Raw genomic sequence first — 26,493 nt, forward strand, 5'->3', positions numbered from 1 at the left:
AAGTGAGATTCTGGCTCAAAAAAAAAAAAAAACCAAACTCAGAAACCAGTTATTAGATCAGAGCCAGCCCTAATCCACTGTGATCCCTTCTTTATTTTATTTATTTATTATTATTATTATTATTTGAGATGAAGTCTTGCTCTGTGGCCCAGGCTGGAGTGCAGTGGTGCAATCTCAGCTCACTGCAACCTCCACTTCCCAGGTTCAAGCCATTCTCCTGCCTCAGCCTGCCACGTAGCTGGTACTACAGGCATGTGCCACCACGCCTGGCTAATTTTGTTGTATTTTTAGTAGAGATAGGGTTTCACCATGATGGCCAGGCTGGTGTCGAACTCCTGACCTCAGGTGATCCACCCACCTCTGCCTCCCGAAGTGCTGGGATTACAGGCGTGAGCCACCGTGCCCGGCCCCCTCTTCATTTGACTACATCTGCAAAAACCTTATTTCCAGGCCTGGCACAGTGGCTCACGCCTATAATCCCAGCACTTTGGGAGGCCGAGGTGGGAGTCTCACCTTGAGCCCAGGAATTCGAGAGCAGCGTGGACAACACAATGAGACCTTGTCTCTACATTTAAAAATAAAAAGATAAAACAGGAGGATCGCTTGAGCCTGAGACACAGAGACCGCAGTGAGCACGATCGTGCCACTGCACTCCAGCCTGGGTGAGAGAGGGAGACCCAGCTTCACAAACAAAACAAAACCCAGTGTTTTTTGTTTTTTTTTTGAGACAGAATTTCACTCTCGTTGCCCAGGCTACAGTGCAATGGCACGATCTCGGCTCACTGCAACCTCTGCCTCCCGGGTTCAAGCAATTCTGCCTCAGCCCCTCCAAAAGCTGGGATTACAGGCGAGTGTCACCATGCTTGGCTAATTTTTATATTTTAAGTAGAAACAGGCTTTCACCATATTGGCTAGGCTGCTCTGGAACTCCTGACCTCAGGTGATCCACCAGCCTTGGCCTCCCATAGTGCTGGGATTATAGGCGTGAGCCACCACGCCCAGCCAGAAAACCCCTATTTTCAAAAAAGGTCACATGCCGAGGTTCTGGGGAGGACTCAAATTTTGGGAGGACACCATTCAAACCAGTCCACCCGTGTAGCAAGACATTGGGCTTTGGAGTGAAACCTTTGCTCCCCCAGGGGGCTGCCACAGTGGGGAGAGAGAGGTGCCCTGGAGCAAGTTTACGGGGTGGGTGGACCCACTGGATGTGGGGGTGGTAACGGAAGCAGACTGGAGGCTTCCAGCTTGAGCGTGAGGGGGGAGGAGGCGCTCATGTCTGAATGGACAGGATGGGGTAGTCCCAGGGTGGGGCCCCTGGTGGGCATGACTGGGGCTCCCTGACAGCCTTGGATGCTTTCTGGGGACTCCTTGCTTACGATGGAGCTGCTACCCTGCCTGCCTGTCACCCCCAGGCTCCCACCTCATCCTCCAGGGCTGAGAGCACAGCAGGCAGCACATGGGGAGGACAGGGAGGATCAGGCCCAGTCCCTCCCCTCCCATCCCGGCCTCTTTTTCCCCTGTGGTCGGTCTGCAGGGCACTTGTGTATTTATCATCTCAAAGTCGGTCTCACCTTCTGGCCTGAAACTGGGAGTTTGGGAGACTTTGTGTGTCTTTTTTTTTGAGACAGAATCTTACTCTGTCGCCCAGGCTGGAGTGCAGTGGCCCGATCTCCGCTCACTGCAACCTCCATCTCCCAGGTTCAAGAGATTCTCCTCCCTCAGCCTCCTGAGTAGCTGGGATTACAGGCACACACCACCCTGCCCGGCTAATTTTTGTATTTTTGGTAGAGATGGGATTTCATCATGTTGGTCAGGCTGCTCTCGAACTCCTGCCCTTGTGATCCCCCGCTTTTGCCTCCCAAAGTGCTGGGATTACAGTCGTGAGCCACCATGCCCGGCCAACTTCGTGTGTCTTTATCACTACAGTGTCCCTGCCTTAGAGTAAGTCCTGCATACAGGAGGTGCTGAGCAGATAGTGATGGAAGGAATCCCAGGTCCCTGAATCCCCAGAGCCCAGGAACAAGCCCTCTATGACACCTGCCCCAGCTCCCACCCCGGCCTTCCCACTCCCCCTCCTGTCCCTGCCGCTCCCAGAGGCTCGAGGGAACCAACACTGCAGATCTCTTTGGAATGTTCTCTCTTCTTCTTCCTTTTTGAGACAGTCTCGCTCTGTCACCCAGGCTGGAGTGCAGTGGTGTAATCTCGGTTCACGGCCACCTCCATCTCCCGGGTTCCAGTGATTTTCCTGCCTCAGCCTCCCAAGTAGCTGGGATTACAGGCGCTAATTTTTTGTATTTTATTTTTTTGAGATGGAGTTTCGCTCTTGTTGCCCAGGCTGGAGTGCAATGGCACGATCTTGGCTCACTGCAACCTCCGCCTCCCGGGTTCAAGCGATTCTCCTGCCTCAGCCTCCCAAGTAGCAGGGATTACAGGCATATGCCACCATGCCTGGCTAATTTTGTATTTTTAGTAGAGATTGGGTTTCACCATGTTGATCAGGCTGCTCTCGAACTCCCGACCTCAGGTGATCCACCCGCCTCAGCCTCCCAAACTGCTGGAATTACAGGTATGAGCCACAACGCCCAGCAATTTTTTGTATTTTTAGTAGAGACAGGGTTTCACCATGTTGGCCAGGCTGGTCTCAAACTCCTGATCTGAGATGATCTGCCCTCTTTGGCCCCCCAAAATGCTGGGGTTATAGGCGTGAGCCACCACACCCAGCCCAAATGGTTTCTTTTCTAAGAGGCCTACCCAACCACCCTCACTCAAGTCTCCCCATCCTCATTCTTCTTTCTTTCAACTTTATTGGATCTTGTCCTGATACTTTTTTTTTTGAGGTAGGATGTGGCTCTGTTGTCCAGGCTGGCGTGCAGAGGCATGATCACAGCTCACTGTAGCCTCGGTCTCCTGGGCTCAAGCCATCCTCCCGCCTCAGGACCCCCACGTAGCTGGGACTATAGGCACATGCACATGTCTGGCTAATTTTTAAAAATTTTTGTAGAGACAGGGTCTCGCTATGTTGCCTAGGCTGGACAGTACTTTTGTGTATCTAAAGTCCTCAGTATTATTTCCCTTTTTGGAGAGGGTTGTCCCCCTCCTCTAGAAAGCCAGCTCCAAGAGGGGCAGGGTTTGTATCTCTCCAGGGTACTGCCTTCCCCAGCACCAGGCTCAGAGAAGGGGCCACGTGGATACGTGAATGAATGAGTGAATGAATGAATGAATGAATTGGTGAATAAATAAATGGGTGAATGAGTGAATATCTTACTCACCCTTGCCATCCTGACACTCACTGGGGCCCAAGTTCCAGCCTCCATCCAGGCAGCCGGGTCTGGGTCCAGAATTTCAGTGGATGCACACGTTGAGGGGCGCTGGGGATGGAGGTACAGGGAGATGCTCCTGTGGCCAGGCCACTCCCTGCTAGGCTGCTACCTTTGTGTCCCTCGGCTCCTGCGAATGTCTCCCAGTTCTCCTGCACCCAGACTCTCACCCGCAGCCCTCAAATCCCCTGTGGAGGGGCTTGCTGTCCAGCCGCCTCCACCACGCCTGCTGTCTGCAGAGGACACAGCCTGTGCGCAAGGCAGTTTCTCGGGGCATGAGTCCCGGGGGCGTCTTGGCTGGCTGACAAGCTCATTTGCAGGCTTCTTGGGTCTCTTCCAGCCAACCATGGGCTGCTGAGAGGCTCTGCCTGGAACGGAGACCCAGACAGCCCCCACCAGAAGCCCCACCTCCATCCAACCTTGACTCCTATTCATGCTGCTGACCTTGTCTCTGAGGGGTGGGATTCCAGCAGGTGGCAGGACTGACTCAGGTGGGAGGCAAGGCTGTTGATCACCAGGTTGACTGTCCAAGTTCCACTTCTTGATGGGGGCAGTCCCTGATCCCTCAGGGTAAGTGGATGCCAAGGAAAACGTAGTGGTCTTTTCAGAGGGAGAAGATGGGTACAGGGGCTTCCGGGCCTAGGCAGAGATGCAGGGGGGTCGGAGGTGGTGGAGTGCTGTGGCTGATGCTTTTGTGAATTTCTGGACAGTTATGTGTTAGATTTGAATTCAGAAGCCGTTTGTCTAGGCCCGGTGGCTCACACCTGTAACCCCAGCACTTCGGGAGGCCGAGGCAGGTGGATTGCTTGCGGCTAGGAGATTGAGACCAGCCTGGCCAACATGGTGAAACCCCATCACTACTGAAATTACAAAAATTAGCCGGGCCTGGTGCTGCATGCCTGTAATCCCAGCTACATCGGAAGGCTGAGGCATGAGAATTGCTTGAACCCAGGAGGTGGAGGTTGCAACGAGCAGAGATCATGCCACTGCACTCCAGCCTGGCTGACAGAACAAGACTCTGTCTCAAAAAAAACAAAAACAAACAAACAAAAAAAAACGTCTGCTGGTGCCTTCTGTGCAGGCAGACCAGGGTCAGCCCGTGGGCATGGTATGCTTCTCTTGGCCCAGGGACCCGTATAGCAACTGGATTGAGCTGTCAGAGGCCGGAAGCCTTGGATGTGGCACAGGGATGTGCCCATCCCGAGGGAGCTGTGGCTGGCTCCAGTGCTGGGCTCCTGGGATTCCAGGCAGGGGAATACCAAGTGCAAAGGCCTGGAGGTGGGAACTGTGGTGAGGGGAGACTGAGGAGGCTTGGCTAGAGGTCAGGGTGCTGGTGAGTCAGCAGAGAGATGCAGGAGAGGTAGGTGGCTGCTTCTCAGGCATGGCTGCAAACCTGCCCCTTCGGGGTCTCCCACAGCCCCTTTCTTCCTTGCTCTGAAGTGACTCTCAAAGCTGCTTGCCTCTGGTCAGGTCGCTCGTAACAGCCCCCCATTACTGGTCCCATCTGTCCCCACCTGGTACTTCTGTGGATATGACCCGGACCACCCAAGCCTCTATTTCCTGATTGTCACAGCCCTGGGCATTGTCACCATAGCCGGGCCGTGCACAGCACAGTCTGGGATGATGAACTGGCTCTCCAGGGGAGGGAACAAAGGTCCCGTCTGCAACTCTGAGCCATCACTTGGCCCCATTGTGACTCACCGCCACCCCCAGCCCATGCAGGGATCCCTCATTCATGCACTCTTTCCTTCCTTCCTTCATTCGATCCAACTGTTTTCCGAGCTCTGCAGAGGAAACACAGAAGACCAGCCTCCCTCAGGAATAAACACTCAGATGTTCCTGACCTGGGCCAAAGCTCTGGGCTAGGAAGAAAACAGATGGAGGGTGAGAGAGAGAGACAGGTGGGATCTGCTGCCTCCAGGAAGCCCCCAGGCCTGGAGGGGGTGGACAGAGCTGAACACAGTCACCCCAAGCCTGTTGGGAACAGGGTGAGGCAGAGGCAGAGGCAGCGAGACTGTCTGGAAGAGGAGGAAGGAAGAGCACCCTACCCACTGGTCCCCAAGGTTCCCAGGAGCCACCATTAACTTTGAATGAATGAGTCGGCCAAGTTCACCCTGGGTGCTGGAAGAAGGAGCACCGTTTTGGGGACCCCAGCCCTGGTGATCCCAACTCCCCCGGGCTCCGGCTTCCTGCCATTCTGGGCATGGGTGTGGGAGGTTAGGACTGGGTGTCTCTCCTCCCCAGAGAAGGTGGCCTCTAACGGCGTGCCCCGGCAGGTACCCATTCCACCCCTGGAAGCCCCTACACCTGGCTCCCAGGCACCCCTCCACTTGCAAACACCCTAACCCCCGCAAGGCTCCCCTACGCAGAGCTAGACCCCGGAGGAGGTCGTTTGAGGGGCAGGCGTTGAGTCGCTTTGCAAAGTTGTCTTTCAGCTGATGCTTACGGGGAGGACAGTCCCCAGGCGTGCAAAGGTTGACGGGCGGCCGAAGTTTGGGACCTAATTTTGGGGAGGGGGTAGTTAGGAGGTCCGGAGGGCTGTTGGGGGCAGGGGTTGGAGCTTCACCAAGGTCCCCTCCGTCGCACCGGGCAAGAGGGCGAGTTCGAGGACCAGCCGCCTGCTGAGGGGTTGCAGGGGGCGCCGGGGAATGTGGGATCTTTAAATATGGGCGGGGCTTGCGGGGTCGTCGAAGGCGGTGCCAACCCGGGCTCGGCCAATCGGCGGCGGCTCCCGCGTCGCACCGCCCCGTTCTCTCCCGGCCCGGGCGGGCGCTCGCCCCCCGCCGGGCCCGTGGACTGGGCGGCGGGGGATGCGCCTGCTGCCGCCGCCCCCGGCCCCGACGCCCCCGGGCCCCGCTCCCGCTCGCTGCTGCCCGCCCCGTCCGCGGCCCCGGCTCCGGCCCCCGCCCGGGGGTCCGCGGCTGCGCGGGACCTTCTCCCCTCCAGCCTCGTCCGCCCGCCCGGGCCGAGCCCCGCAGGTACTGGGTGGGATGGGTGGGGGTGCAGAGGATCCAGGGTCTACAGCTCGGGGCGTCCAAGGAAGGAGGGAGACACGGTTTGGGGCAGGGGCCAAGAGGGAGGGTCTCCGTGCGGTCCGGAGCCTAGGGGACACGGGAAGGGTGGGGGGAATGAATGCATGTACACTGCCCGAGTGAGTGAAGATCCACGCACCCCCAACCTGGGGGGGGGAGGGTGCTGGGTTCACTTTGGGGGAGGGCAGAACAGTGAGTCTCCAAACTCCATAGATAGGGTTGGAGGTCGGGAGCTGTCAGGGATGGACGACCGCAGTGACTTGGGGATGGGAGAGAGGTGACCCACCACTGGCTCCTGGATCCAGGGGTTGGGGCACTCAGGGAGAGGTCAGGGAGCCGGGTCTTCCAGCTCTCCCCGGACAGAAGTCCCGGACCCAGCTCGGGGCACTGCCCCTGCTGTTCGGGAGGGCTGGCCAGCAGATGGGAGTTCCCGAGGCTGGGGTCTGAGCGGAGAGGCTGATGAAGATGCATCAGAATGGAAGGCCCCGAGGGAGGCAGCCTCCGGGAGGGCAGGCTAATTGCACCCTGCTGGCTGCTGGCAGGCTCCTGGCGGGTGGTGATGGGGGGATCGGGCGGGCAGCCAGCACCTTGCTGCACTGGCTCTGGGCCGCCCATGGGACGGGAGGGCAGGCAGTGCCTGTCTGCCCTGCAGAGCTAGGGCCCTAGGAGTACTGGGGGAGGGGGGGGGAGGGGAGGGGAGGGGAGGTGGGAAGGGGGATCCTTGGAGACCTTCCCCAACCTCAGCAGAGACACCTGGTCTCTGGCTGTGCCCGCTGGGGACCCACAATAGGCCCGCATGTCCCAGAAGTTTCTGCTGTGTGCCGATTTGGCTGTGGTACCCGGAAGCCCCTGGGTGTGCATTTGCGGGGCAGGGGCAGTGTGCCTTGGGGATTGAGGGGCAGGGAGCACCTTCTCCTGGTTCAGTTGTGAAGAGCAGAAATCAGCAGCACCGAGCTCTTACAGCCTACAAAGCATTTGCCACGCAAGATCTCACTCTGTTCTGAACACCAACCCTCGCGGTGCGGGCGCACCACGGGGAGCTTTTATAAAGCAGGTGGCCAAGGAGTGGACAGTAGCTTGCTCTCTGGCAGGGGGTGCCTGAGGGCTCCTCTTCAGTGGCTGCGTCAACCAACCTGTCATTTGTAAAAATGTTCGCTGGACGGCTCTGGGATCCTGGCTGGTTTCTGTCTCTTCTCGTATCCTGTTGGGTGGGGAATCTAAGAGGAGCCATCAGCCCTGCTCCCTGTCACCCTCAACCTCTCCTCAAGAGCTCTCTTTGGTCCCCCGCTCCACCGACACCAGATTCCCCCAGAAGCCTGTGTCTCCAGGGAGGGTATGGAAGGGGGTTCTCTGCTCATCCCCTCACCCCAGGCTTCAGGGAAGGGAGGTATCGTGACCAGACAGGGTAGTAAAAGTAAGGCAGTATCAAAGACCTTCCAACCCTCAGACACCCAGTCGGATGTTTGCTGTTTGTTAGAGGCAGGATGTGGCTATGTTGTCCAGGCTGGTCTCGAGCTCCTGGGCTCAATCCATCTCCTGCCTTGGCCTCCTGAGTAACTGGAACTACGGTGCATTCCAGACTAATAGGGTGGTATTCCTCACTTGGCAAACCCAGGGCTGTCACTCAGAAAAACATACCCTTTCACGGACATCCAAACCTTGGCTGAGAGTTGGCAGGGGCTCCTGGGTCTCTGGGAATCCCTGAGGGTCCCAGGGATGCCAATGTCAGATCCAGATTGCAGTGGGAGAGGGGATATGTACCCAGGAATGGGGAAGGGCCAGATACACATCGGTTCTCTGCTCCCAAGCTTGTGGCTTCTCAAGGGCAGGACCAGGCTGGTTCCCCTCCCAGAAAGCAGACCCTGCCACCTGCCACGCCTAGAAGGCACTAATTTAGTCCCTGCCTTTCCTGGCTGGGTGACCTTGGCCAAAAGGTGCTGAACCTCTGAGCTCCGTCTCCCGTCTGTAAAATGGGAACAGGAATGCCACCTTGCTCGCTGGTGGTGACAGGGATTACATGTGATCATTCCGATCTTGGGCTTAAAACACAGGAAGAGCCCCATCCGCCAGATCACATGGTGGGTACCAGGAAAGCCCTCCACCCTCTTGGAAGCCACTTGCCATTTCTCTCCCCCCTACCCCCTCCCTGCCCAGGGCACCTTAGGACGCAGCTGCCAGGAGAGGAGGAACATGGCAGACGCGGCTGAATTTGGCCCATGCGTCGGGTGGCTGAGTCACACCCCCAAATTGCATCTTCATTGGTGCGTTTCAGAAGGTCGTTTGCAGAGGCCCTCGGAGGCCCACACCCCCTCTGGGTTCTGCCTGCCAGGCCACCCGCTTCTCCCCATGTCCCCCGTCCGGGGCGGGCAACTTTAGCACCCTCAGGGGGATGGTGGAAGGGGTGCCTGAGTTTTCCTGGGTCCCCTGGATGAAGACAGGATCTGGGGTCCTTGGGTACACCCTAGTATAAGCTTCCAGCCCCACCTGGCAGCCAGCGGACATTCAGGTGCTGGGCAGAGGTTTGAGACTCAGAGCAGAAGGCCCACCTAAGTATTTGTGAGGCTAGGGAAAGATCAGGGCCAAGGTCAGCCTCATAAACTTGTCAAATGCTGGGCCCACAGGAGGCCAGACCTTATAGACTAGGAAGTGCTGGGCTTGCAGAAGTTCAGGCCTGATAAACTGTGAAGTACCAGGCTACATGAGGCAAGGCCTTATAAAGTGGGAAGTGCTGGGCTTGAGGGAGGTCAGGCCTTATAAGCTGTGAAGCACCTGTTCACAGGAAACCACAGCCTGATCGGCGTGCCAGGTGAGGGTGGGGAGGGGTGGGACAAGTTGTGAGATTCATGAGGTCACCTGGCCATTGAAGGAATGATTCTTTTTTTGTTTTTGGAGACAGGGTCTCACTCTGTCACCCAGGCTGGACTACAGTGGCGTAATCTTGGCTCCCTGCATCCTCTGCCTCCCGGGTTCAAGTGATTCTTGTGTCTCAGCCTCCCACACCCAGCTAATTTTTATATTTTTTGGAAGAGACAGGGTTTTGCTTTTTTTACTTATTTATTTTTTTTGAGACAGAGTCTCACTCTTGTTGCCCAGGCTGGAGTACAATGGCACGATCTTGGCTCACTGCAACCTCCGCCTCCTGGGCTCAAGCGATTCTGCCGCCTCAGCCTCCCGAGTAGCTGGGACTACAAACGCCCACCACCACACCTGGCTAATTTTTGTATTTTTAGTAAAGACGGGGTTTCACCGTGTTGGCCAGGCTGGTCTTGAACTCCTGACCTCAGGTGATCCACCCACCTTGGCCTCCCACAGTGCTGGGATGACAGGCGTGAGTCCCTTTGCCCGGCCATGGAGGAATGATTCTTGCGCTCCTGTGTGCTGGCACCAGTGTCTAGAGACACATAGTGAGGGGACAGACAGTGTGGGGAGTGCCGGGCAAAGGCACAGTGGTCTTGCAATGTGTGCAGTGGCCAAGGTCACCCTTGTCACCCGTGTCCCACCCAGCAGTGTGGCTCATCTCTTTTTTTTTTTTTGAGACAGAGTCTCGCTCTGTCACCCAGGCTGGAGTGTAGTGGCTTGATCTCAGCTCACTGCAGACTCCACCTCCCAGGTTCAACCGAGTCTCCTGCCTCAGCCTCCCGAGTAGCTGGGATTACAGACGCCCACCACCACACCTGGCTAATTTTTGTAGTTTTAGTAGAGACAGGGTTTTGCCATGTTGGTCAGGCTGGTCTCGAACTCCTGACCTCAAGTGATCTGCCCACCTTGGCCTCCCAAAGTGCTGGGATGGCAGACCTGTGCCACCATGCCCAGACAGTGTGGCTCACTTGCTGCGTCCCGGAATGACGGTCTCTTAGCCTGTCACCTGCAGTGGGGGAGGGAAGTGTCCTGCTGCCTGTGCACGCAGCTGCCCCTCAACGATTCTTCCTGGCCTGGCACGTGGGGGACCCCCAGCTCACGCTGTTGTGACGGTTTCAAAGGAGACAACATTTGGTCTTCCACCCACCCCTGCCCAGCTTGTTGGGAAAATCCCACGAAGGAGACTGGTCCAGAATCTTCCTTGCAAGGAGATGGCATGGCTTCAGGCGGGTCCTTTCACCACACTGTGCAGTTTCCCCATCTACAAAACTGGTCAAATCTCAGGACCCACTTCTTCGCAGTGTTAGGAGGATTCAGAACACTTACATAAAGAATGGAACCTGGGGCCGGGCGCAGTGGCTCATGCCTGTAATCCCAACACTTTGAAAGGCTGAGGAGGGAGGATCACGGGAGCCCAGGAGTTCAAGACCAGCCTGGACAACGTAGCAAAACCTCATCTCTACTAAAAATAAAAATAAGGGCCGGGCGTGGTGGCTCACGCCTGTAATCCAAGCACTTTGGAGGCCAAGGTGGGTGGATCACCTGAGGTCGGGAGTTCAAGACTAGCCTGACCAACATGGTGAAACCCCGTCTTTAAAAAATAAAAATAAAACAAATATAAATCAGTCTGGGCTCGGTGGCTCGCGCCTGTAATCCCAGCACTTTGGGAGACTGAGGCGAATGGATCACGAGGTCAGGAGATCGAGACCATCTTGGGTTACACACTAAAACCCCGTCTCTACTAAAAATACAAAAAAATCAGCCAGGCGTAGGGGTGTGCACCTGTAATCCCAGCTACTCAGGAGGCTGAGGCAGGAGAATCGCTTGAACCCGGGAGGCGGAGGTTGCAGTGAGCCGAGATCACGCCACTGCACTCCAGCCTGGGCAACAAGAGTGAGACTCCATCTCAAAATATATATTTAATAAATAAATAAATAAATAAATCTTCTATGGCCGTACCACCCTGAATGCACCAATCTCATCTGATCTCTGAAAAACAAATCATGAGCTGGGGTGGTGGCGCATACCTGCAGTCCTGGCTACTTGGGAGGCTGAAGTGGGAGGATCGCTTGAGCCTGGGAGTCCGAGGCTGCAGTGAGTGAGGATCACCTCAGTGCGTGTGAGGGTCTGAGATACTGTGCTGGGCAGGGCAGGTGAGAGTCTGATAAGCTGAATCCAGGGACTTGGCATCATCAGTGCCTGGGTGAGCACGATTGTGTCATCGTCATTGCACTCCCTGCTGTCACCATGATGCCACAGGACATCGCTCTGTGATTACACAGGGTGCCCCTCAATAGCCTGGCAGGGAAACTGAGGCTGACCTGAGATCACAGAGCCCAGCCAAGCGTGTCTTCTGTCTTACAAAGCCCTGCAGAATCTATTCCTGATCGATTTAACTCGAAGAGTTAAATCCTGCATTGCCATGCTGGTCCCGGAGTCTGTTTGGAGATTATGGATCCCCTCTTGCCAGGTCAGGAGGGAGCCTCAGTATCTCTGTAGCCACAGCCAGGGCCCCTAATGTCCCACAGCCCACAGCCTGAGCCTACAAATGCAGGAGGCACAGTGGGGTGAGGTGAATTCCTCAAAGAGTTTGAAAGTTGGAAGAGGTGAGCTCAGATGAAAACCTTCTGGCTGGGCAAGGTGGCTCACGCCTATAACCCCAGCACTTTGGAAGGCTGAGGCGGGCGGGTCATCTGAGGTCAGGAGTTCAAGACCAGCCTGACCAACACGGAGAAACCCCATCTGTACTAAAAATACAAAATTAGCCGGGTGTGGTGGTGCATGCCTGTAATCCTGACCACTTGGGAGGCTGAGGCAGGAGAATCGCTTGGACCTGGGAGGCGGAGGTTGCAGTGAGCTGAGATCGCACCACTGTGCTCCAGCTTGGGCCACAAGAACTCCATTTCAAAAAAAAAAGAAAAAAGAAAACCACCTTCTAATCATGTTGTTACCCAGCCTCCTCTCAGGCAAGTCCGCTGCTAGATTTCATCTTGCGGCATTCAGCAGGTGTTCACAGAGTGTCACCTGTTTGCTAGGCATCGTTCTAGGTATTCGGATACACAGAAGGTCAGCAGGCAGGGTTCTGGTAGGGGGTGTTCCAGGCAGAAGGCATCGCCTGTGCTGAGGCTCGGAAAAGGATGAGCTTGTTGGAATTTGGTGTTCGGGAGGCCAGACTGGGTCTGGGAAGAGTGTAAACGCCGAGATAGGTGGGAACCAGATACAGAGGGCCCCTCGGCCATAGTGAAGAGTTTGGTGTTTTATTTTATTTTGTTTATATTTATTTTTTAGAGATAGGATCTTGCTATGTTGTCCAGGCTGGATTCAAACTCCCAGGCTCAAGCGATCCAGTCTCAGCCTTGGCCTCCAAGTAGCTGCGATTGCAAACGTGCACCACCATGCCTGGCTCTGGAGTTTATTTTTTCAATGGGAGGGCAGTGGAGAGCCACAGGTGGGCTTCCAGGAGGGGAGGGATTCAGGCTGACTCATGTTTGGGATGGTAAACCGACGTCTGGGTTCACTGCCTCCCAAGGCCACTCCTGAACCTTAGAATGTTCTGGGATGGCCGGGATGGTCCTTGTCTCTCTGGTCAGTGAGCTGGACCCTGCTGTGACCACGTCCCTCTGTGTCCTTGCAGGTCAGCGCAGGAGCCCCGCCGCTGAGCCATGCCGGGCCCCGGGCGGCCTGCAGCGAGCCCAAGCCCTGCACCCAGGTAGTCATGAACAGCCACAGCTACAATGGCGGCGTGGGGCGGCCGCTGGGCAGTGGGCCGGGCGCCCTGGGACGAGACCCTCCGGACCCTGAGGCCGGCTGCCCCCCGCAGCCGCCGCACAGCCCGGGCCTCCAGGTGGTGGTGGCCAAGAGTGAGCCGGCCGTGCCCTCGCCCGGCAGCCGCCGGGGGCAGCCCCAGGACCAGGACGATGACGAGGATGATGAGGAAGATGAGGCTGGCGGGCGGAGGGGCTCGGGGAAGCCCTCAAATGTGGGCCACCGCCTGGGCCACCGGCGGGCGCTCTTTGAGAAGCGGAAGCGCCTCAGTGACTATGCCCTCATTTTCGGCATGTTTGGCGTCGTCGTCATGGTGACGGAGACTGAGCTGTCCTGGGGCGTGTATACCAAGGTGGGCATGGTCCTCCCAGGCACCCCAGGGAGGCTCCACCGGGCCCGCTGGCTCTCTTGGCATGGGGCTGGGGGTGGCAGGGCCCCCCAGGAGGTAGGGGATGTTGAGGGGCTCCTGGAGGTAAGGGGTCCCTGGCCTCCGCCATACCCACTCTGGGAAGGTAGCAGGGAGGCTGCACGTGGGGGGGGGAAGGTTTCAGCCTATTCCCTGGCTGGGTGTCAAGGGGCTGCACCCCGGCTTAAGGCAGAGAGGGGGCTTCCCCCAAGGACAGGGGATCCCCAGAATGGGCCTGCTCCAGGGAGCAACGGAAGAGCTTCCTCCCTTCCGCAAGTAAGTGTGTGCAGGTGATGGGCCTGGTTGTGGGTCCCCTCATGCCACCAAGAGTGTGTGAGTATGGAGAGGGATCAAGGCTGTGTCAGCCTATAAACTGTGAAGTGCCGTGCCCACGTGAGGCCGGGCCTTATACACTGTGAAGTGCCGTGCCCACGTGAGGCTGGGCCTTATAAACTGTGAAGTGCTGTGCCTATGTGAGGCCAGGCCTCATAAACTGTGAAGCACTGGACACATCTTGCCATCAGCCCAGTCCCCAGGAATAAGGGCAGGAGAGCACCCCTTCCTGAGCACAGCACCTGCTGCACACTAGCCCTGATGAAGCTGTTTCACACACAGTGGCCCCAGGACTGGGGAAAGCAGAAAGTCGGGGTACAGTGTGGGAAGCCACTGGGAAGAGCCCGATTTGGCTGACTCCCTTGCCCGGGAGCCAGGGTAGAGGGATGGGCGCGCCGCCCGCCGCCTCCAGCGTCTGTCCCGCTGTGCCCTCTCTCTTTTCGCAGGAGTCTCTGTACTCATTCGCGCTCAAATGCCTCATCAGCCTCTCCACGGCCATCCTGCTGGGCCTCGTTGTCCTCTACCATGCCCGGGAGATCCAGGTCAGTGCTGAATGCTGCAGGAGGCAGCTCCTCTCTCCACACCCTAGATCCCCCCACACCAGCCCACCTGGGACCCCACCCCCCAAAACATAAAAGGATGGTGTCTCCCCATATTCCCCAGGCCGGCCTCAAACTCCTGGGCTCAAGTAATCAGCACACCTCACTCTACCAAAGTGCTGGGATTTTACAGGCATGAGCCACATTGCCCGTCCACGCAAGCACATTGATAACAAGTAGCCAAAAATCACGCCTGGAATCCCAGCACTTTGGGAGGCCAAGGTGGGCGGATCACTTGAGGTCAGGAGTTCAAGACCAGCCTGGCCAACATGGCGAAACTCCGTCTCTACAAAAATACAAAAATTAGCCAGGCGTGATGTCAGGTGCCTGTAGTCCCAGCTACTCAGGAGGCTGAGGCATGAGAATCATTTGAACCTGGGAGGCGGAGGTTGCAGTGAGCCAAGATCACGCCACTGCACTCCAGCCTGGGTGACAAAGCGAGACTGTCCAAAAAATAAAAGAAAAAGAAGCAATGTCTAAATGTCCATCGAGTCTTGAATGGATAAATAAAATGTAGTGCACCTGTATAATGGACCATTCAACCTTTTTTTTTTTTTTTGAGATGGAGTCGCACTGTGTCACCCAGGCTGGAGTGCAGTGGCACAATCTTAGCTCACTGCAACCTCTGCCGCGCGAGTTCAAGTGATTCTCCTGCCTCAGTCACCTGAGTGGCTGGGATTGCAAGCATGCGCCACCATGCCCGGCAAATTTTTGTATTTTTAGTAGAGATGGGGTTTCTCTGTATTGGCCAGGCTGGTCTTGAACTCCTGACCTCAGGTGATCTGCCTACCTCGGTCTCCCAAAGTGCTAGGATTACAGGCGTGAGCCACTGTACCTGGTCTATTCAACCTTAATAAAAGAGTGATACACTCTAACAACAGAAATATATTGTCTGAAAGTTCTGGAGTGTAGACATCTGAGATCAAGGTGTTAGCACGGTTAGTTCCTTCTGAGAGTCACCGTGAAAGAGAATCCATCCCAGCCTGTCTCCCAGCTTTTGGTGACTGCTGGCAGCTTTGGGATTTCTTGGCTTAGGAGCTGTGTCTCTCCAACCTCTGCCTGAGGCTCACAGGGAGAGAGTGTCTGTGTCTAAATTCCTCCCCCTTTTTTTTTTTATAAGATCACTAGTCATTATTGGATTAGGGCCCACTGTAATTATAATCAGATGATTTCACCTTTTTTTTTTTTTAGAGACAGTGTTTCACTCTGTCGCCCACACTGGAATTCAGTGGCTTGATCACAGATCACTGCAGCTTCGACATCCCGGGCTTAAGCAGTCCTCCCACCTCAGCTCCCAAGGAGCTGGGATTACAGGCACTTGCCACCACCTCCAGCTCATTTTTTATTTTTTTTGCTTTTTTTGTAGAAAGGGGGGTCTTACCGTGTTGGGCAGGCTGGTCTTGAACTCCTGGGCTCAAGCAATCCTCCCGCCTCAGCCTCCCGAAGTGCTGGGATTACAGGCGTGAGCCACTGCACCTGGCCTGATTCCAGGCTAGGAATCATCTTAACTAGCCGACCTCATTACAATGACCTCATTTAACGAGATGACCTCTATAAAGACCTTGTCTCCATATAAGGGCACATTCCGAGGTATTAGAGGTTAGGGTGCCAGCATATCTTTTTCAGCAGAACACAAGTCAACTCATAACAATTTCTGATACCAACCATGGATGAACCTCAGAAATAGGACACTCAGCGGAAGAAGCCAGACACAAACGGCCACAAATCGCGTGCTTCCATTTATGTGAAATTTTCAGAAGATGCAAATCTGCAGAGACAGAAAGGAGATCAGTGGTTGCCGGGGGCTGAGAAAGGGAGCAACTGATAATGGGGACAGGGCTTCCTTTTGGGGTGATGGAAGTGTTTTGAAATTAAATAGAAGTGGTGGCCACACAACACTGAATGTACTAAATGCCACTGAATTGTGTACTTTAAATGGGAGAATTGTAGGGTTTGTGAATTTCTTTTTTTTGTTTTTTGAGATGGAGTCTTGCTCTGTTGCCCAGGCTGGAGTTCAATGGCACGATCTCGGCTCACCGCAACCTCCGCTTCCCAGGTTCAAGCGATTCCCCTGCCTCGGCCTCCCGAATGGCTGGGATTACAGGCATGCACCACCATGCCTGGCTAATTTAATTTTTGTGTTTTTAGTAGAGATAGGGTTTTGCCATGTTGGCCAGGCTGGTCTCGAACTCCTGACTTCATGATCTGCTGCCTTGGCCTCCCAAAGTGCTGGGATTACAGGTGTAAGCCACCGTGCCTGGCCATGTGAATTTCATATATATACATATATATACTTGTGAGTTTTTTTGGTTTTTGGTTTTTTTTTTTTTTTGATGGAGTCTCACTCTGTCATCCAGGCCAGAGTACAGTGGTGCAATCTCAGCTAACTGCAACCCTCACCTCCCAGGTTCAAGTAATTGTCCTGCCTCAGCCTCCCCAGTAGCTGGGATTACAGGCTCCCGCTACCACGCCCGGCTAATTCTTGTATTTTTTATAGAGACAGGGTTTCACCATGCTGACCAGGCTGGTCTCAAACTCCTGACCTCAAGTGATCCACCCGCCTCGGCCTCCCAAAGTGCTGGGATTACAGGCGTGAGCCACCGCGCCTGGCCTGTTTCTCTTTTTAAGTACAGGATCTCGCTCTGTCACCCAGGCTGGAGTACAATGGAGTCAGAACTCACTGCAACTCCCACCTCCTAGGATCAAGCAATCCTTTTGCCTCAGTCTTCCAAGGAGCTGGGACCACAGGCACAGACCACCATGCCCAGCTAAACTTAAAACCATTGCTTTGTTTTTTTTTTTTTTTTTAATGGAGACAGGGTTTCTTCATTTTGGTCAGGCTGGTCTCAAACTCCTGACCTCAGATGATTCACCTGCCTCAGCCTCCCAAAGTGCTGGGATTACAGGCGTAAGCCACCACGCCCAGCCTGTTTTTTTTTTTATATAAAGAAAACTCCTGAGCTCCGGTGATCCTCCTGCCTTGGCCTCCCAAAGTGTTGGGATTATAGGTGTGAGCCACAGTCTCGGCTTTTTTTGTTTTTCAGTGTAATTCAGGCTGAATGCAGTGGCTCACACCTGTAATCCCAGTACTTTGGAAGGCTGAGGCAGAAGCATCACTTGAGCCCGAGTTCAAGATCAGCCTGGGCAACATGGTGAAACTCTGTCTCTACAAAAAATTTTTTTAAAAAATTGGCCAGCCATGTTGATACACATCTGTAGTTCTAGCTACTTGGGAGCGTGAGGCGGGAGGATCACCTGAGCCAGGGAGGTCAAGCTCTGCAGCAAGCCATGATCGGGCCACCAGCCTGGGGGACAGAATGAAACTCCGTCTCAAAAAACAAAACAAACAAACAAACGAAAACCAGAGGCAGTGCAGGAAGCAACATAGCAAGACCCCCTCCTCTAAAGAAAAAAAAAAAGGAAGGAGTTTGAGGCCTCAGTAACCTGTGATCCTGCCAGAACAAGATCAGGTGTCCAAAAAAAGGGCAGGGCATGGGGGGGTGGGTAGAGGGAGGGGGTGTGGACGCATTCCCGATGTTACCTTTGCCTCCAGGTGCTGATAGATGTTCTGTATCTTGTCGCTCCGCTCCTCCCCCAGGCCTGGCCCCGACATGGTCAGGGCCCCCCGTCAAGGCCTCCAGGGTTGGTGGGGGTAGCAGTGGCACTGCAGGGCGTCCTTTATGTCAACGCATTGCGCTCTGCGGATGTGTGAGTGGAGGAGGCCCCTAGAACGCAAGGCCGCCACATTTTAAGGAAGTGATTTTTTTTCTTTTTCTTATTTTAGAATGACTTTATTGCTTTTTATTTTTAAAATGACACGTGAAAAAGGAAAAAACTTGATACTTAGGAGTTATACATACGTTCAGAAGGAAGACAGAAGTACAGTGAAGGGCCGAGTGCGCACACCTGGAATCCCAGCACTTTGGGAGGCCGAGGCGGGAGGATTGCTGGAGACCAGGAGTTCGAAACCAGCCTGGGCAACGGAGTGAGACCCCCATCTCTACATAAGTTTTCTTTTCTTTTTTTTTTTTTTTTTTTCCTTTTTTTTTTTTTTTTTTTTTTTTTTTTTTTTTTTTTTTTTTTTTTTTAAACCGATTTTTTTTTTTTTTTTTTTTTTTTTTTTTTTTTTTTTTTGAGACAGACTCTTACTCTGTTGCCCAGGCTGGAGTGCAGTGGCACAATCTTGGCTCACTGCAACCTCCACCTCCCGGGTTCAAATGATTCTTGTGCTTCAGCGCCCCCCAGGCTGGGATTACAGGTACATGCCACCACACCCGGCTAATTTTTTTGTATTTTTAGTAGAGATGGGGTTTTGCCATGTTACCTAGGCTGGTCTCAAATTTCTGTCCTCAAGCAGGTGCTCCTGCCTCAGCCCCCCAAAGCACTGGGATTACAGGCGGGAGCCACCGCGGCCATCCCGTTTCCACTTCCGGAGGTTGTGAATCGTGCTGTTGTGAATGTGTCTGTCCAAGGCTTTGCGTAAACACTTGTTTTCATTTCTCTGAGTCTGTCTAGGAGTGGGAATGCTGGGTCATTAGTAACTCTGTGTTGAAGCTTTTGGGGAACATTCATCTGCTATTTAGCTCACATTGTGGCCCGTGTTGAGAACTAGAGAGTTTTGCATATGAGGTGACGTTTCTGACTTCTCTTGGAAATATTCGAAGCTGGTGTGGTTGCTCACCAGTGATCCCAGTGCTCTAGATCTGAGTGCTGAGGCAGGGGGACACTTGAGGCCAGGAGTTTGACACCATCTCTACAAAAAATTTAAAAAATTAGCCAGGCATGGTTGCCAGGAGGCTGAGGTCTGAGGATCACTTGAGCCCAGGAGGTCAAGACTGCAGTGAGCTGCAGTTGGGCCACTGCACTCCGGTCCAGGCAACAGAGCAAGACCTTGTCTCAAAAAAAAAAGGAAAAAGCCTGTAATCCCAGCATTTGGGAGGCCGAGGCGGGCAGATCACGAGGTCAAGAGATCGAGACCATCCTGGTCAACATGGTGAAACCCCGTCTCTACTAAAAATACAAAAATTAGCTGGGCGTGGTGGCATGCGCCTGTTGTCCCAGCTACTCAGGAGGCTGAGGCAGGAGAATTGCTTGAACCCGGGAGGCGGAGGTTGCAGTGAGCTGAGATTATGCCACTGCACTCCAGCCTGGGCAACAAGAGGGAAACTCCAACTCAAAGAAAAAGAAAAAAATCCTGGCTAAGCGTGGTGGCTCACGCCTGTAATCCCAGCACTTTGGGACGCCAGGCAGATGACTGGAGGTCAGGAGTTCGAGACCAGTCTGGCCAACATCATGAAATCCCATGTCTACTAAAAATACAAAAAATATATATTAGCTGAGCGTGGTGGTGCATATCTGTAGTCCCAGCTACTTGGGAGGCTGAGGCAGGAGAATCGCTCTCAGACGGGAGGGGGAGGCTGCAGTGAGGCAAGATCGCGCTATTGCACTCCAGCCTGGGTGACAAGAGCAAAACTCTCAAAAAAGAAAAAAAAAAAAGGTCTATGGCCACACCACCCTAAACGCACCCGATCTCATCTGATCTCGGAAGCTAAGCAGGGTCGGGCCTGGTTAGCACTTGGATGGGAGACCACCTGGGAATATCGGGTGCTGTAGGCATTTTAAAAATAATAATAATAAATTTTTAAAAGAAAAGGAAAAAAAGAAAAGTCCAAGCCTTTGGGGTTTCAGGCCAGGCTGACATCACTCTCTGGGGGGTCTGGGGCTGGGCGGGGAAGCAGAGGCGTGTCTGACACCCATGGCCGGCCCCTCTCCCCCTCCACAGCTGTTCATGGTGGACAACGGGGCGGATGACTGGCGCATCGCCATGACCTGCGAGCGCGTGTTCCTCATCTCGCTGGAGCTGGCGGTGTGCGCCATTCACCCGGTGCCCGGCCACTACCGCTTCACGTGGACGGCGCGGCTGGCTTTCACCTACGCGCCCTCGGTGGCCGAGGCCGACGTGGACGTGCTGCTGTCCATCCCCATGTTCCTGCGCCTCTACCTGCTGGGCCGGGTGATGCTTCTGCACAGCAAGATCTTCACGGACGCCTCGAGCCGCAGCATCGGGGCCCTCAACAAGATCACCTTCAACACGCGCTTCGTCATGAAGACGCTCATGACCATCTGCCCCGGCACGGTGCTGCTGGTCTTCAGCATCTCCTCCTGGATCATCGCAGCCTGGACCGTGCGCGTCTGCGAGAGGTGCGACCCCCGCCCCCGGAGCCCCCCACGCCCGGGCCTGAGCCGAGGATGGCCTTGGGGACCCCCGCCCCGGCCCCCCTCTCCCTGGACCTCCGTGCCCGTTCATGACTTCACTGATCCTGAGCTCCCCTGGACCCTGACCCGGGCCATTGCTTCCGTCTCCCCGACTGCAAGACCTCCATGGTGCCTTCTGTCTCCCAGTTTGTGGCTTCAGTAATCATCCTCCCCGGGGACCCAGCCCTGTGATCCCAGCTGCCCTCAACCAGGGAGGGACCCCAGCTCCCTCTTCCTCATCCTCCCCGCTAGGGTCCCTCACACCTCCTTCTCCCGGCCGGCCCCTCGGCTCTCTGGGAGGCTGACCCCTGCTCTCTGGCCCTGGGGGCGGAGGCAGCAGGCACAGGGACACCTCCTCCCTCCTCTGTCTCCCACCTCCCACGTTTAACCAGCTCTCATTTTCCCCCCTGCCCGCTCCACCGGACTTTAGGGAAAACATGTGAGTCCCACCGTCGGCTGAGCTGTGTGCGCAGAGCAGCCGCTGCCACCGCTGCCGCCATCTCCCACCCGCCAGGAATTTAAGATTAGCTGCCGCAAGGGGAGGGAGGCAGGGAGGACGGGCCTGGCAGGGTGGATCGGGGTCAGTCCCCCCATCTCGGGTGCAGGCGCACCGCTGGGCATCCTCTCTGAGTCTCGGGACCCTTGTGTCTGGAGGGCGGGGAACTAAGGAAGGGCTTGGCTCTGATGTGTTTGTGCAGCCCATCCCCGGGAGCTCCACGTTTCCTCCCAAGACTTACATGGATCTGGGATGGGATGGGATGGGCGTGGTGGCGCGTGCCTGTAATCCCAGCTACTGAGGAGGCTGAGGCAGGAGAATGTCAGTGAGCTGAGATAGTGCCACTGCACGCCAATCCAAACAAACAAAAATAGACGAATGAATAATTCTGGGGTGAGGGAAAGCTAGCCACGTCTTGGGGACCTCCAAGCAGGAGGGAGTCTGTTGTGAATACCCCTGGGCGGTGGTGGGCCATCAACCCGATTGACAGAGAGGGAAACTGAGGCTCTGGCTGGCAAAGGGACTTGCCCAAAGGCATGAGTCCTGGTGGCCTCAGAGGTGGGAGGGGCTCCGCTGGGCCTGGGTGGGAGAGGCCTTATCATGCGCCTAGCTGGGGGAGGCCCTGGAGGGGTCCTGGGGGGTTCCCTGGCTGGACCTCAGCATACCATCCTCATCCCTCCGCCCAGCCTCCCCCCCCATACCCCCCTGCCTGGGCCTGATGTCCCGCTCTCAGGGATGAAGGCCCCGGTTCCTCTGGCTGTCAGGACTTCCAGGGATCTCCCTGGTCCCCCTGATGTTCCCCCAGGCAGCTCCCACAGTCCTTCCCCACCCCTCAGGGTGGGATCAGAACTAGGGTCGGGGTATGGGGTGCTCCTTGTCCGGTATCCCTGAGGTCCAAGGTGGGGCCTTGCAGGGCTCTGCCCAGGTGGGGGAGGGGCACGGGGCAGGGCGGGCAGGCAGCCAATCCTAAATTCTGAGCCTGGCAACAACGCTTCAAGCCCCTTTGCCTGCCTCGCTCTGACCCAACCCCGCCTTCCGCATGTCCCCCTGCCCTGCTCCTGGGTGGTCCCGTGGCACCCCCCCATTGCTCCCTCCGGGTCTGGGGCTCACCCTCTCACCTGCTAGAGGGCCCCCAGCCCCTCCTGCCCGCTATGGGTCAGGCAGCTTGGGGCTCAGATGTTCCGGTATAAGATGGGGTCAGTCCCTGGGCCCCCACCCAGCAAGCATCCTAGAAGCCCAGACTGGAGGTTCCTGGAGTGGCATTCGACCTCCGCAGGAGTGGGGACCCCTAAACAGCCAATCTTTGAGGGGCCTCCATCTCCTTCCCTCTGGAGCCTCTGACCCCAGCCCTGTCCTTGGGCTCTGGCACCACCGTGCCTGGCACAGGCCTCCCCTGAAGATCCTGTTCCATTTGTGCTACCCCAGTTGGCCTCTGACCTTGAACCCTGCAGAGCCTGGCTTGGGGCTCAGACGACTGAAGCCCTGGGAAGGAGTGGGTTAGCCAGAAGCCAGGTCAGAGGGGGCCCAGCCCCCAGAACAAGACTAAGGGGATTTAGAGGCTGAGAGCTGAGCAGGAACAGATCCTAGAGCCACCCCCAGACCCAGAGAGCCAAGCCCTCTGCCCCCTGGCATGGCCACAGGCAGAAGCTCTTTGCAGCCCCTCTGGCTGAAGTCAGGGAGGAGTGGGGGGACTCATGCTGTCCCTCAGCCTACGTCCTTCATATATGGGCATCCCTGCTTCACTCAAGTCCCTGGGCGTGATCCTCCAGCCTCCCACCTCCCCAGACAGTCCTCCTCCCTCCTTGGGGCCTCGCTGGCTGGGGAAGTTCTTCCTGGTGTCTGACCTGAATCCTTGCCTCCACCTCCTGCCGCTTCTGGTGCCATGGTCACCTGTCCTCCTGTCTGTGTGTGTCTGTCGTTGGGAGGGGGATTGTATGTTCATGCAACCTCACCTGGGTCCCTGCCCCGTCTGGGGAAGCAGCTTGGGGGGCAGGCAAAGGGAATGTGGGAGGGCTGTCGGGGGAGAGGGTGCGCATGTCCTGCGCTCACAGGACACGGCCCCCATGCAGCCAGGTGGGCTCAGGGCCCTGCAGCCCTGGCGCCACCCCAGAGGAGGTGATGGAGGCAGAGGGGATGGTATAAACTGACTGAACCCTCCCTTTTCCCACCCTGGCCCCCCCAGGTACCACGACAAGCAGGAAGTGACCAGCAACTTCCTGGGCGCCATGTGGCTGATTTCCATCACCTTCCTCTCCATTGGTTATGGTGATATGGTGCCCCACACCTACTGCGGGAAGGGCGTGTGCCTGCTCACTGGCATCATGGTAAGGGCACGGGCCCATGCGCATGACCCTGCGAGGTCCAGCCAGCCACCCGCTCCAACAGGCCTTGCATACCCCTCACTGACGGGGCGCTCATCCCGTCATGGGCTGTGCCGGGCCAGCGTTCCTCCTGTCAATCCCCCCCTCTTCTGCCCTGCTTTTCCTTTGATGTCACGTGGAAGCCATGCCCACAGGCTTCCTAGGACCTCTCCCTGTGGTCCTTCCAGGCCTAGATAGGCAGCTCCCACCATGCCTGCCCAGTCAGAAGCTGTGGTCCACTCTGACCAGAGAGTCATTGTCACTCGTTTATTCTCTACAGCCCAATTTATTGACAGCCTTTGGATCCAGGGCAAGGGGTTTGATGCTGTTGTGCCTCCGTTTCCTCGGCTGTGACCAGTGCTACTTCCTCTGCTTTGCAAGGGCTAAGTCGGTTATTTATATGAGAGTCCCAGAACTGCGAATGCCAAGGACACGCTATAAATACCTACTGGGACAGCTGGGACCTGTGGCTCAGGCCTGTAATCCCAGCACATTGGGAGGCTGAGGTGGGTGGATCACCTGAGGTCAGGAGTTCGAGACCCGCCTGGCCAACATGGTGAAACCCCATCTCTACTAACAAATACAAAAATTAGTTGGGCGTGGTGGCACATGCTACTCATGAAGCTGAGGCTTGAACATGGGACATGGAGGTTGTAGTGAGCTGAGATCGTGCCACTGCACTCCAGCCTGGGCAACAAAGCAAGGCTCTGTCTCAAAAAGAAGAAGAAAAGAAAAAAAGTCACAAGTACAATGAAAGTGTCAAATTTTGGGCCGTGCACGTGGCTCATGCCTGTAATCCCAGCACTTTGGGAGGCCAAGGCGGGCGGATCACAAGGTCAGGAGATCGAGACTATCCTGGCCAGCATGGCGAAACCCCGTCTCTACTAAAAATACAAAAATTAGCTGGGCATGGTGGTGTGTGCCTGTAATCCCAGCTACTTGGGAGATTGAGACAGGAGAATTGCTTGAACCCGGGAGGTGGGGGTGGTGGTGAGCCAAGATGGCGCCACTGCACTCCAGCCTGGGCGACAGAGCCAGACTCCATCTAAAAAAGAAAAAAAAACCTGGGCGCAGTGGCTCACGCCTGTAATCCCAGCACTTTGGGAGGCCGAGGCGGGTGGATCACAAGGTCAAGAGATTGAGACCATCCTGGTCAACATGGTGAAACCCCGTCTCTACTAAAAATACAAAAAATTAGCTGGGCATGGTGGCGCATGTCTGTAGTCCCAGCTACTCAGGAGGCTGAGGCAGGAGAATTGCCTGAACCCAGGAGGCAGAGGTTGCGGTGAGCCGAGATCGCGCCATTGCACTTCAGCCTGGGTAACAAGAGGGAAACTCCGTCCAAAAAAAAAAAAAAAAAAAACACCTGCTGGGGGTGTCTTCTGCAACCCAAACCTCCTTGCTTGGCTGACTTTCGGGGTGTCCCCTGAGTCCCCATGATGTAAAGTATGTCTGTCATGATTCGGGGGGCACAGGCAGCACCCCGTCTCACCCGAAGGATTCTCCAGTCTGCCGTGGGTGCCCGTGGACATCTTTTGATGCTTCCTGCTTTCTCTTTTCCTTGATTCAGTCAAAAGGGTCCCTGTCCATCCCCTCTTTCCAGAACCTTCTTTCTCTCCAAACATGTTTTATGCCCATGCCAACAAATGCTTTTCCATGTTTTATTTTATTTTATTTTTATGTTTTTATAGAGATGGGGTCTCACTGTGTTGCCCAGGCTGGTCATAAACTCCTGGGCTCAAGTGATCCTCCTTCCTGGGCCTTCCAAGGTGCTGGGGTTACAGGCTGAGCAACTGCAGCTGGCCCATGTCTGGCTTTTTTTTTTTTTTGAGATGGAGTCTCACTCTGTTGCCCAGGCTGGAGTGCAGGGGCACGATCTCAGCTCACTGCAGCCACTACCTCCCAGGTTCAAGCGATTCTCTTGCCACAGCTTCCCAAGGAGCTGGAATTACAGGCGCCTGCCACCACACTTGGCTAATTTTTGTATTTTTAGTAGACACGGGCTTTTACCATGTTGGCCGGGCTGGTCTCGAACTCCCAACCTCAGGCAATCCACCCACCTCAGCCTCCCAAGGTGCTGGGATTACAGGTGTAAGCCACCGCCCTGGCCTTTTTTTTCTTTTTTTGAGAAAGAGTCTCGCTGTGTTGCCCAGGCTGGAGTGCAGTGGTGCAATCTCGGCTCACTGCAACCTCCACATCCTGGGTTCAAGCGATTCTCCTGCCTCAGCCTCCTGAATATCTGGGATTATAGGTGTGCACCACCGTGCCTGGCTAATTATTGTATTTTTAGTAGAGATGGGGTTTCACCATGTTGGCCAGGCTGGTCTCGAACTCCTGACCTCAAGTGATCCGCACGCCTCAGCCTCCCAAAGTGATGGGATTATAGGTGTGAGCCACTGCGCCTGGTCCATGTCTGGCTTTTCTGTCACCCAGTGTGGGTCTCTCCCTGCAGCGTCTCTGCAGTGTGTCGTGCTGTTGCAGAGCCACTGTCCATCCTTTTTCCTTGCTGTCTAATATTCCAGTTTCCAGCAAGTTGACCTGTCCCATTTGACAGGGCTTTTCCTGAGAACAGTCTTCTGGGTCCCCTCAAAACCTTTGTCTGAACCCGGAAACTGCGACAGGGTTTCCTCCGGGAGCCCTTGCTTGTGCTCAAAGCCAACCCTGCTCAGGCTGAGGGTATTGGCATCTAAACCTGCCTGAGACTGGGCATAGTCATGGCTCACGCCTATAATCCCAGCACTGTGGGAGGCTGAAGCAAAACCCCATGTCTATTAAAAATATAGGCCAGGCCGGGCGTGGTGGCTCATGCTTGTAATCCAAGCACTTTGGGACGCCAATGGGGGTGGATCACGAGGTCAGGAGTTCAAGACCAGCCTGGCCAGCAGAGTGAAACCCTGTCTCTACTAAAAATACAAAAAGAAATTAGCCAGGCGTGGTGGCGCGTGCCTGTAATCCCAGCTACTCAGGAGGCTAAGCAGGAGAATCACTTAAACCCAGAAGGCAGAGGTTGCAGTGAGCCGAGATTGTGCCACTGCACTCCAGCCTGGACAATAGAGTGAGACTCTTGTCTC

General features: G+C 55.5%; 1 protein-coding gene and 1 non-coding gene across 9 annotated transcripts in view; both read left to right on the plus strand.

The window, feature by feature from the left end:
• KCNN1 (potassium calcium-activated channel subfamily N member 1) overlaps window positions 1–26,493 on the plus strand; it is a 54,387-nt gene that overhangs the window by 9,124 nt on the left and 18,770 nt on the right. For 4 of the 8 annotated variants that reach the window (XR_001817257.2, XR_001817258.2, XM_017501274.2 and 1 more), the window contains exons 1-6: window positions 6,109–6,295; window positions 12,843–13,325; window positions 14,159–14,254; window positions 20,094–20,512; window positions 20,997–21,005; window positions 23,245–23,386. Coding sequence is in view for 6 of the 8 variants with exons in the window: in XM_017501274.2 (XP_017356763.1) it covers window positions 6,128–6,295; window positions 12,843–13,325; window positions 14,159–14,254; window positions 20,094–20,512; window positions 20,997–21,005; window positions 23,245–23,386 (1,317 nt within the window). In the remaining 2 variants the exon portion in view is untranslated. Of the gene's footprint in view, window positions 1–6,108; window positions 6,296–12,842; window positions 13,326–14,158; window positions 14,255–20,093; window positions 20,513–20,996; window positions 21,006–23,244; window positions 23,387–26,493 lie in introns of those variants that run through there. The other 4 variants (XM_017501275.2, XM_017501277.2, XM_017501278.2 and 1 more) reach the window with 3 other exon arrangements.
• LOC119467345 lies at window positions 19,809–19,927 on the plus strand. Its single transcript, XR_005195885.1, has one exon. It is a non-coding gene; the product is annotated as a 5S ribosomal RNA (ribosomal RNA).

The sequence above is a fragment of the Cebus imitator genome, unplaced genomic scaffold (assembly GCF_001604975.1).
Source record: "Cebus imitator isolate Cc_AM_T3 unplaced genomic scaffold, Cebus_imitator-1.0 Scaffold280, whole genome shotgun sequence".
NCBI lineage: Eukaryota > Metazoa > Chordata > Mammalia > Primates > Cebidae > Cebus > Cebus imitator.